Genomic DNA, 11,566 nt, shown 5'->3' with positions numbered 1-11,566 from the left:
ACACCCAAAAACCTTCAAATGAGTCACTTTAGGTTTTACACCAAACCAGAGCTCATGTGGCGCCTGAGTAGGATAAATGTTGGATAAATACGATGCTGTTAACACTACTTCTGCCCAAAATTTTACAGGAAGACTTTTGGCTTTCATCATGCTTCTAGCTCTTTCCACCAAAGTTCTATTTTTTCTCTCTGCGACTCCATTTTGCTGAGGAGAATAGGGTGTTGAGAGTTCATTCTTAATTCCTAACCTGTTGCTAAACAAATTAAATTCCCTTGAAACAAATTCTCCACCTCTATCTATTCTTCATATTCTCAGTTTTTGATTTGTTTGTCTCTCAAGAAATGCAACAAAGTCTTGAAAACAAGCAAAAACTTCATGCTTATACTTCAACATATAAACCCAACACATTCTAGTATAGTTATCAATGAACAAAAGGAAATACTTGTTTCCTCCAAATGACTTAGTTTGCATTGGCCCACAAACATCGGCATAAACTAAATGCAGTCGGTCTTTGGCTCTCCATGATTTGCCTTTAGTAAAAGACTTCCTTGCCAACTTTCTATAGATACAAGCTTCACAATGTTTGAACTTCTATAAACTTGGCAAACCATCAACCATTTCCAGTTGTTTAAGAGCTTGCAAACCTTGTAGATGTAGATGACCAAATCTCTGATGCCATAGGAATGAAACATCATCTTCTTTCACAATCACATTTGCAGTTTCAACTCTAGAAAATTCCACAGGATAAAGAGTGTTATTATTTTTCTTCACATTCAATAATTTCTTACCAATTTTTTAATACAGAACATTACACTCCTTGTCCTTAAAATTGATGGGATAGCCACTGTCGTTGAGCTGACCAATACTAGTAAATTATATGCTAATCTTGGCACATAATAGACATCATGAATGAATTTCTTTTCTACACTCTGAAGAGTAACTACAACAGACCCTTGCCCATTAACCTTCATCTCCTGATCATCTCCTAGTTTCACTATGTAACACAAAGATTCATCCAATTGAGTAAAAAGAGCTTTCTTGCCTATCATATGATGCGAACATCCATGGTCTTAAAGCCAAATAGTTGAATTATCTTGATCATTCTTCACATCAAACTCATGTACCATAAATAAATTGCCAACATCACTTGACAATTGATCTTCTTTAGTGTTAGTGTTTTGCTCTTGAGATCTATTTAAAGACCAACAATGAGCTTTGATGTGACCATATTTTCCACAATGAAAACACTGAACTCCTTGATAGAAACCTCTTCCAACTCTTTGACTAGTTGTTGTTCTGTTGAAATGCCTTTGACCATCTCTTCCATACTACTGTTCTGGTTGAAAGTAATTCTGAGAACCAAGAGAATATCCTCTGGAAGCATCAAAATTCTCTCTTGCACTATTCATATCTCCTCTTCCACCACCATCATATCCTCTTCCTCTGCCTCTGAAACCTTTACCTCTTCCTCTTGCATATCCTCTTCCTCTATTAAAGTTAGTTGACCAATTTTCACTCTCTTGAGGATCACCACTGCTTGTAGATGCCTCTCCCTTCACATAAAGAACCTTTTCTATTGGTTGATCTACAAATCTGTTAAATCTTGCTTCATTAAGCTTGCAACCTGCCACTCAGCTCATTTAAAGACAATTGATCAACATCTTTAGATTCTTTTATAGAAGTAATCACATGATCATATTTGAGAGTTAAACTTCTCATCACCTTTGAAACAACTTCCTTCTCTTCTAAGTCATAGCCAAGCCCTTTAATTTGGTTCACAAGAGTAATAACCTTTGACACATATTTGTTGAACTCTTTCATCTTCTCTCATTTGTAAAACTTCAAATTTCTCTCTAAGAGTTTGTCTTCTCATAGAGATAATTCGAGAGGATCCATGATTCTTAGTTTGAATGTGCTCCCATGCTTCTTTTGCACTTGTGAATCTCACAATAAGGTCAAAAATAGTGTCTTCCACAGATTGTTGAAGGAGATATAAAGTTTTAGCATCATCATTACTGATGGCCAACTTCTCAGCATCAGTTCCTTCTTTGATCACACCGTTCTCTACTATTCCCCATAGATTTTGAGATCTAAAAAGGGTTTTCATTTTTGCACTCCATCTGTCATAATTTTCTTCTCTAAAGAAAGGTAAAGAAGATTGAACTATATCAAGATTGGAGATTGAACCAGAAGCCATACCCTCTTCAAGCTCTTTCACAAAAACTCACTCCAACACCAAGCTCCTCACGCCAAAGCTCTGATACCAGTGTAGACTTTCGTCAGAAGAAGAACTAGAAAGTTTAGGTATCAATTTGATGCAAACATCACAGAAAAGCACAACCAGAGAAGAAACACAAACAGTAAAACTCATGCAGTCTATGCTTCACTTTTCTTACTAGAAAAACACACACACATTCAAACATTACAAAGCAAAGGAATATATATATATATATATGTAGAAAAGACCACACTACCCTCCACTGAACACACAACACCCATCAGCTTGTCTCGAACTTACACCACAATTCATGATCTAACCGTCTAGATCTTCTTACTTTCTCTCAGGAACATGCGTAATGTGGAATTATTACCTCAACATTGTTATGTTCTCACTCACTTCCTTTGCAAAAACATAAATACTCTAAACAGAAAACTCAATGACAATAAATCAAGAGGTAATTTGCTAATTGGTGTTTGTTTTGCAATTAATCTTACAAAAATTATGTTGTGGCTACTTTCTTTTCTGCAAATGTTCTCTATTTTGAAAGAAGATGCAGTTTTGAAAAGAGGAAAGAAAGAAAAGAGGAAAAGGACATAAAAGTCCTTGATAAGTATCAAAAGGATCACCAAGGGCTTTGAAAAAGTCAATTTCCCAAAAAGTGCTTAGGTTTCTTAATAATCTCGACTTCTCTAAAATCCATATATCATCATTAATTGATCATCATCATCATCATTCCCTCATAATCTCCACTTCTCTAAAATCCATATATCACAATTTATCTCCATCTCCATCTTTATTCCCTTCCTCTATCTCTATATACAAGGATACAAGTATAAAGAGTTGAAATCAGATACCAAGAAAACCGCAACTCAGACTTGTATAAAAGAAAGGTCTGAGAAAATCTGCCCAACAGACGGAGGAGACAATGAGGGAGGAAAAAAAAAACAAAATGTCATTTAGAAAATAATTAATTTTAAAAAATGAATTATCAGGGAATTATTAGCTAGGGTGGTTAATTTTTTTTTCAAAAATCCCCTGGTCACCTACAATTTTTACGGGGACTTTGGAGTCCTTATCTGAATTGATGACATGTCAGTGCCGCATAAGTTGTGCAAAATAGATAATATAAATTAATTTATTTGATAGAAATATTATCATATCATCAACCACCAGAGAAACAAAGATCAAAAGTGGACATTATCATGCAGTCTAAGAAGAAAAATAACAATTTAATGGGTTCTAAGGTCAAAATAAATACTTAAATATAATTTTTAGCTAAACGTCCGTGAAGCGTGAACAACGTTATTATATTAGACTAATATTATAACTAACAATTTACTGTTAAGCACAAGGCATTTCATTCCATGATGGCTCTTTCTAGGATACCCCTGCCATCAAACAGACCTCTTACACAGGCATGCAGGGGTATCCTATAACCACTCTACGACAGTGACTATCTCTATATATATGGGCGTGCGCACGTACACACACATCCACAAAAGATTAATCACCAACTTTGCATACTCTCAAAGTTCTTCATACATATCTCTAATGACTTCATTGCTCCTCTTGTTCCTTTCCATTCTATCCCTTTTCTCCTTCTCTTCATCATCCATCCCTACACGCTCTGAGTATGAAGTCGATCTCCTCTTTGAGGGTTGGCTAGTTAAGCACAATAAGTCCTACAATAAGGACTCTTTCGAGAAAAGCGAAGAGGTATGAGATCTTCAAGGATAACCTTAAGTACATAGACGAGCATAACGCTGGTAATCATACTTACACTCTGGGTCTGAATGTGTTCTCAGACCTTACCGTGGAAGAGTATAGAAACATTTAATTTATCTGGCAGTGAACTCAACACTGTTTCCTGAATGGAATGAAGAAGGCAACGAGAATGATACCTACTATAGTTTTAATGATGCCATCAATGCAGTCCCAGAATCCATTGACTGGAGAGAACTGGGGGCAGTAACTCCCGTTAAATACCAAGCTGGGTGTGGTAAGTGCATTCTAACTTTTGTTTAAATTTGGTTTTCCATTTGGATAACGTAATTTTTGGTCCACCTATTTTATTTCAATGTTTATTTTCTATACATGTCTTTAATTTGCATACTGTATAATTAATATGGTCAATTTAGTTTATTTATTTTTATATTCAAAATAATTTTGGATTTTATATATTTAGTTTATATAAGATTTGAAACTGAAGATTATTCAAAATAATCTTAGGGTTTTGGACTAATATTTTAAGTGACATAAAAATTATTAATATACGTGAAATTAAAAAGAAAACAAAGTTTAGGGAACAAATTGATCTTTATAAAAGTGCATGAATTGAAATTAATATTGAGCCAAAACAGATAAAAAAATAGCACATCATCACTTGTATTGATATAATAATTAATTGAATGTATATTTATCGAAGTACATTTAATTATTTATTTTTAAATAAAAAAGTACGTTTAATTATTTATTTTTAAAAAAAGTACATTTAATTATCAAGTTCATGGGAATGAGAATCTGAAATTTAAGGACATTTATTTGTACATATACATTTTATTACAAAATAATAAATAATTAAAATTATGTCTGCATGTTTCTCAAGAAAAATGTTTTTGCTTATACATGCAAAGTAAAACATTTTACATTTCTTTATTTATCTATAACATAAAAATGAAATAAGAAAATGAAAAATAACAAGAAAGAAACAAGTAAATAAGAGAGATGGAATTGAAATAGGAGGTATAATCAACATAATACTGCCTCTTTAACAAATTTAATAGAAAGTGCACTTAAGGGACTAAATATTAAAAATATATAAATTATAAAATAAGGAAAAATATGTAGATAAAGGGCTGGTTTGGTTCTTAGATTTAAACAACCTAAGCAATATAGTATAATACAAATGGTTGAGTTACCTTATAGTTATAAGAATTTATACTGTTTTATATTTGATATTCAATGGATATCACACAATTTTTTATAGATTCATGTTTTGATATGCATAAATATTAAATAAGAAATTATAAAATTAATATATTCTATTTTATATTTTCCTATATTTATTTTACAATAAAATTAGTTCAAGGCAATATTTTATAATTTTTCTATTTTCAATATTCACTACTTAATTTTTTATAATCAATAAAATTATTAGTTAATAATTAAATTAATTTTAAATATATCAATTAATATATAATTACCAAAATATGTAAGTTAAAAATAGTTTTCAAAAATATTTCACTAAAATTAATTATTTATAAACTAAAATAAAAATTTCTCATGATTAATTAATAAAAACTATTAGTCAAATCACGTGGAAATTATTAGTCAAAATTTTTGAACTCGAGTGGAAATGAGTGATTGATTTTTTTCTTTATATATATATATATATATTTGCAAAATATAGCATTAGATATTAGCTAGAAATTAAAAAAAGAAAATTTTACTTTTACAAGCAAAACATTACTTTTTTTTTAAACTAAAATTACTCATATATTAAATATTTGTGTATGAAGGAGATTAATGAGTATGTAGAGAGATAAAAATGTTATTTTAAAAGTAAGATAAAATGCTAGAAATTATCTGAGTGGACAGACAACATCAACAAATTTTATTCCATTTTGTTGAAATTAGATATATTAAGAGTAACAAAATCATTTTATTAATTTTAACTAAAAATAGATCTGTCCTTTCGTTATGTTGTATTTTGGCGAAATTTTTGTACTATAGATTTTGGGATACAAAAAATTTATAAACTTATGGTGTACTTAATTTCATTTTGTAATGTATTCTTATCTATTTGTTTACAAATGTATGACAAAAAAAAACTGTATTGTATTTTCAAATGAAAAAAAAAATTGAACTATATTGTATTTCAAATTATTATATATCAAATGCACCCAAAAAAAATTGTTATATTATAATTATATTAAATAATTTTAGAATTTGATATGTCCTAAAAATTTTATTGTTTGACCAGCTAGTTGTTGGGCATTCGCCGCGGTTGCAACAGTGGAAGGCCTAAACCAAATTCTCACGGGCAACTTGATATCTTTATCAGAGCAACAACTAATAGATTGTATGTACAAGAGTTGCCAGCCCGGTTGGCCAATAAAAGCCCTTTTGTACATTAAAAAAAACGGTGGAATTGACACCGACATGGATTATAAATATACAGCTACTGTTAACCAATGCGACAAATCAAAAGTATGTATCAGTGTATATTTGACATTGCCATTGCCATTTTGGTACTAGTGCATTTGACATTTGCATTGGCAGGAAAATACAAAAGTTGTGTCAATTGATGGCTATCAAGTGGTCCAGTCCAACAATGAATACGCATTGATGAAGGCAGTTGCAGAGCAACCTATAGCGGCTTTCGTTAGTGGTTATGAACCGGGAATTCCAAAAATATCAGAAGGTGAGTTTCTTTCCATTTAATTTAATCCTATTTTGTGAAGGTTTAAATACAGTCTTCGTCAATACATTTAAGTAATATTTATTTTTTTATGTATATTTATAAAATAGCAAATAGAGTTCCTGGATTATCAAAATATATTTTGTCTATGATCTAATAGTACTGGCACCATTATGAAAAGTGTTTAATGAATATTTTCCTTGTTCAAGATTCAAAACACACTCAATGTAATAGTGTAAAAAAAAAAAACTCTTGCTATGGGCGTAGGCTTGCAGTTTCATTTTTATGTTTGTTAGATGAATGCACATTAGTATGACGACTAATTTTTGGGCATGTTATGATATGTGGCTAGTTCATTTTATCAAAAAAATATTTATAAATAATTTTGACAATCAAGGAAATAAAAATTTCACTGCTGCCACGCCTCTAAATTTGATTTATGCCATATCAACTTTAATATGAATTTTTAATAGGAAAGTTTTCATGGCAAAATCGACATGGAAAACATGGCACAATGTCTGCTATCTAGGTATGTTTTAATATTTCCTGCCAGTTATTGATGTGAAAATTTGTCATGTAATTACCTGATTAACCACATCCATTTTGCACTCGAGATGGCATAAGATTAATGTTTTTAAAACCGGACCGGACCGGCCGGTCGGACCGGAAAAAACCAGGAACCGGCCCATAGCCCGGTCCGGTTTTAGAATTAATGTTGACCAAATTTTGAACCGGTCAAACCCGGCCAAACCCGGTGAACCGGCCGGTCGGACCAAAACTGGCCGGAACCCGGTTTTCAAATTTTTTTTATTGTGTTTTGTTTCTTTTTTTGTTTTTGTTTTGGTTTTGGTTTTTGTAAGAAAGGACTTAGGGCATGAATCGGGCTTTTCCCCTCGATTTCATGACGTCTTTCGAGTCTTGATTTCATCGAAAAATATTATTTGGATTCTTGGAACTTTAGGCCTTGCTTGGGAGGGGGTTAGTGAAGGTATTGTAAGGTAGGGTTATGGTCCAACTCTTGTTTGGATCAAGGGTTATCTAGAGGGTAAGGTTTGAGGGGGTTAAATGGAGTGTTGAGAAACCTCCATTTACCCCATTTTCTCAACCCTCCAAATTGGGGGGTTGAGGAGGTTTTGATTTTTATCTTGACCAAAATACCCTCAACCTTTCCAAACAATTACATCTATGCATTATTATTAGTATTAGTATTAGTATATTTGTACTCGTTTATTATTATTATTATATTAGTATTCATATTTGTATATTAGTATATTAGTGTTAACATATTAGTACGGGTATTATTATTATTATTATTACTATTAGTATATTAGTTTTAGTATATTAGTATTCGTGTTCATATTAGTATTAGTATATTAGTATTCATATTAATATTAATATTATTAATATTATTATATTAGTATTCATATTTGTATATTAGTATTAGTATTATTAGTATTTCTATTAGTATATTAATATATTTGTACTGTTATTATTATTATTATTATTATTATTATTATTATTATGAGTATTAGTATATTAGTATATTAGTGTTAACATATTAGTACGGGTATTATTATTAATATTATTAGTATATTAGTATTATTATTATTACTATTAGTATATTAGTTTTAGTATATTAGTATTCATGTTCATATTAGTATTAGTATTAGTATTAGTATATTAGTATTCATATTAATATTAGTATTAATATTAGTATTATTGTTGTTGTTATGTCTTATGTGTCTTTTGTGTATTAATAGATAAATATAATGAGTAGATAGTTTTACATAATTATATGCCATATATGTCTTTTTTTCTTATAAGGGTATTTTAGTAATATTACCATAAAACCTTATCCTCTATTACCTTCAATCCAAACATGACAAGGTTTGGTAACCTTCATTTACCTTACCTTTGTTCCAAACAAGATATAACTTAAAAACTCCATTTCCCTTACTTTACCTTACCTTACCTTCCATTATGAACCCCTCTTTCACCTCTCCCAAGCAAAGCCTTAGAGTTTGGACTTTGGAGGTATGAGAAAATAAAAAAAAAAAACTTATAAATTGTTTAAGAGGTATAGATTATTTAGGACTTATTTTATTTTATACTTTTATTTTAATGGTAATGATGATCAAATATGAGAATTAAATTAACCATACTTTGTTATTATATGTATATATATATATATATATATTATATATATAATATTTAAGATAATTATTTATTTATGACATCATCCGATCCGACCAAAACGGGTCATCCCTACTGATCCGTGACCCAAATATGAGACCGGTTCGCTATTCAGTCTGGTTTTAAAAATAGTGATAAAGTTCTCCAAGCATGAATGCCATCCATAAAATAGGTCCCACATAAATAATATAAATATGAATAAAATACCTTGCACATAAAACTGTACCATAAGTCACTATCAAGGATAATGATGAATATTTCTAACTAAATATGCGAATAAAAATAAATAATAAGGCTGCATATAAAAACACAAAAGAAGTATTTAAAGTTACTAATTAAAATTAGTGGTTAAGGGCAACTTTAATGGGAGTTTAATAAGTGTTTAATGAACGATGAATAAGGGGGGTTTGATGCCCATTCAACGTTTCGTGGTAGTTTAACCAAATCCTCAATAGGTGGATCTTATTTAATTTTTATTTTTTAAATTAAAAAGTGATGGGACGCACCTCTTTAAATATTTTTTAAAATTTAATTTTTAAAATTTTTTATTTTTATCATCACAAATTAATTATTTTTCAAAATAATATAATAATTTATTATTATTCATACGTTTTAATTATTTTAAATATTTATTTTGTAACATATTTTTAAAATATATTATTTAAAATTTTATTAAATAATTATAGTATGAGAAATAATTTAATATGTAAGAGTTTAATGAGTTGATTGTGAGTCCCATTTTATAGTATAATTATTATGAGAAATAGTTTAATGGATTGATAAGGTGGAATAAATATCAAACTCTAGGATAGTCTGACGATTAAAGTTGGCCTAATAAACAAATGAAATTATTACCTTTAAATCAATTAATTTCATGAAAATCAAGGACATTCCTCCTAGGTTTCATTTACTATAGATTGGGTTATGATTTCCATTTTTCAGAGTTTGATATATATTATCACAAGGATTTTCTAAATAAGATGCAGAATGATGTTTATGTATATATATAAAGTTTCTGAAGCAGTGAGTGTAATTCAATGAATTTTTTTTGTTCCGTGATGTGGAGAATTATTTATAAAGTATAAAACTTCTGTAATATATATCTGAGGAGAATTCCAGAAATAAATGTGATCAAATTATCAAGTTAATGACTTTTAATCCCGTAATTTAACAGTTACAAATCAGCTTATCACTTCCTGTAAATCAGCTCCTATGATTTATACATTAAGGCTCTAATCAAGCTCACACTAAGTGTATATTTAGCATCAATTCAATACAGTATCTTCAAATTTTTTATTCCTCTTCATATTTTACAAATAATATATTTATATTTCAGGGAATATTCTCAGGATATTGTAGCACAAAAACAGATCATGTGGTGACAATAGTAGGTTATGGCACTGAGGGTGACAAAGACTATTGGATTATTAAAAATTCATGGTCAGATTTTTGGGGAGTGGCAGGATATATGCGAATGGAGCGCAATATCAAGGAAAGAGAAGGCAAATGCGGCATTGCCACACAACTGTCTCGCCCCACAAAAATTAAACAGGTGCTAAACTCAATTTCTTTTATCTTGCACATTAAGACCTAGCTAGGTGATTTCACAATAAAAACAAATATCACCAGTAAATCAATGAAACAGTGTACCTCAATGAACTAAACTTTCAGTGTATAAATGTCCAGAGCTTTGATTTGCTTAACATCACATGTTGCATAGGTTTTATTACATGCATGGACATTCATATGCATTAGGCTGGAGGAACATATAGCTTGTAATTTAAATCATTAATGCAAAAACTTTCTTTCTTTTGTGTAATAAACAACATAGCTATTGTAACTATACAATTGTTAGAATTTCAACACATTGTTCCTAAAATTTTCTTTCATGCAAAAAGCAACAAAGTTAAACCTTGGTGCAAACTTGCGCATTCCAATGACGAAAATTTCTTAACTAGTTCTGTAGATACTAAACTTCTTAAATAGCTCACTCGATTGAATTTTATTTTATGTGGTAATCTTAGACATGAAGTTGTTTCTGCACACTGGACCTTTTAGATATATTGCATAACTAAATTGTAAACATTACCTTTTCCCTAGCTAGCAATGCAGAAAATCGAAGTTCAAATTTAACAGATGAATGAAAATTTACTAGATCATTTATTATAACTTTATTAATTATATGTTACTTTCATTTATTATCCTGTTTTATTTTTTTGGCCAAATCTAAAGACAGGGGATCTGCTTGGAGTGAAGGCACCCCTAGGCGCTCCTTCAAAGGTGTCCTAAATTAATGCTGAAATATGTGTTAGTCATAATATGATCAGCTTAAATAAAGCAAGTGTTGCTCAATATAGATGATTGTACGCATTTGGATGCTTCTCCCCATCAATAAGATTGCTGCATGCGTGATCTTTATTTAATGTAAATTATGGCCATTTCTTAGCAATATATTGAAATAAGATAATGCTAAAAATAGAATGTTTAGACATAACAGTGACAAATAAGAAAAGATTTTACTCCATTTAAAAAAAATTTCACGCGGCTCCATTAGTATCATACGAAAGGGCCATTGGAGATTTGGGTGTAGACCTTGAGATGGAGCTTTATGTTTTTGGTTCTGGATATACGTAAGGGTTTATTCATATAGGCTACCTTTTCATGAAGGGGAAGAGAGATCTGTATGTTTTAATAATTTAAAGGTGTCCATGAAAGCATTGGTAATCTGTTAT

General features: G+C 30.2%; 2 protein-coding genes across 2 annotated transcripts; one reads left to right on the top strand and one right to left on the bottom strand.

The window, feature by feature from the left end:
• Window positions 1–1,328: 1,328 nt before the first annotated feature.
• On the bottom strand, window positions 1,329–2,197 carry LOC120268410. Its single transcript, XM_039275833.1, has 2 exons — window positions 1,792–2,197; window positions 1,329–1,624 (listed from the first exon to the last, which is right to left on the bottom strand). Exons 1-2 carry the CDS (start codon window positions 2,195–2,197, stop codon window positions 1,329–1,331), a joined length of 702 nt encoding a protein of 233 aa, XP_039131767.1.
• A 1,575-nt stretch (window positions 2,198–3,772) lies between these two features.
• On the top strand, window positions 3,773–11,170 carry LOC120268409 (zingipain-1-like). Its single transcript, XM_039275832.1, has 8 exons — window positions 3,773–3,937; window positions 4,049–4,220; window positions 6,204–6,430; window positions 6,503–6,644; window positions 9,777–9,832; window positions 10,009–10,032; window positions 10,171–10,386; window positions 11,067–11,170. The coding sequence occupies exons 1-8, from the start codon at window positions 3,773–3,775 to the stop codon at window positions 11,121–11,123; spliced, it is 1,059 nt and encodes a 352-aa protein (XP_039131766.1). The 3' UTR covers window positions 11,124–11,170.
• Window positions 11,171–11,566: the final 396 nt, after the last annotated feature.

Source organism: Dioscorea cayenensis, chromosome 9 (genome assembly GCF_009730915.1).
Source record: "Dioscorea cayenensis subsp. rotundata cultivar TDr96_F1 chromosome 9, TDr96_F1_v2_PseudoChromosome.rev07_lg8_w22 25.fasta, whole genome shotgun sequence".
Taxonomy (NCBI): domain Eukaryota; kingdom Viridiplantae; phylum Streptophyta; class Magnoliopsida; order Dioscoreales; family Dioscoreaceae; genus Dioscorea; species Dioscorea cayenensis.
Note: the sequence above shows the minus strand (reverse complement) of the source record. Positions and strands in the feature narration are given on the sequence as shown.

Bases quoted from the DNA above. Each gene is read 5' to 3' on its own strand.
- LOC120268410 (XM_039275833.1), bottom strand. From the start codon at position 2,197: ATGGCTTCTGGTTCAATCTCCAATCTTGATATAGTTCAATCTTCTTTA. The intron at 1,625-1,791 runs GTTATTACTCTT...GCTGAGTGGCAG, and splicing joins TCAACAAATATGTGTCAAAG to GTTGCAAGCTTAATGAAGCA.
- LOC120268409 (XM_039275832.1), top strand. From the start codon at position 3,773: ATGACTTCATTGCTCCTCTTGTTCCTTTCCATTCTATCCCTTTTCTCC. The intron at 9,833-10,008 runs GTATATATATAA...GTAATTTAACAG, and splicing joins AGATGCAGAATGATGTTTAT to TTACAAATCAGCTTATCACT. The intron at 10,033-10,170 runs GTAAATCAGCTC...TTTATATTTCAG, and splicing joins AAATCAGCTTATCACTTCCT to GGAATATTCTCAGGATATTG.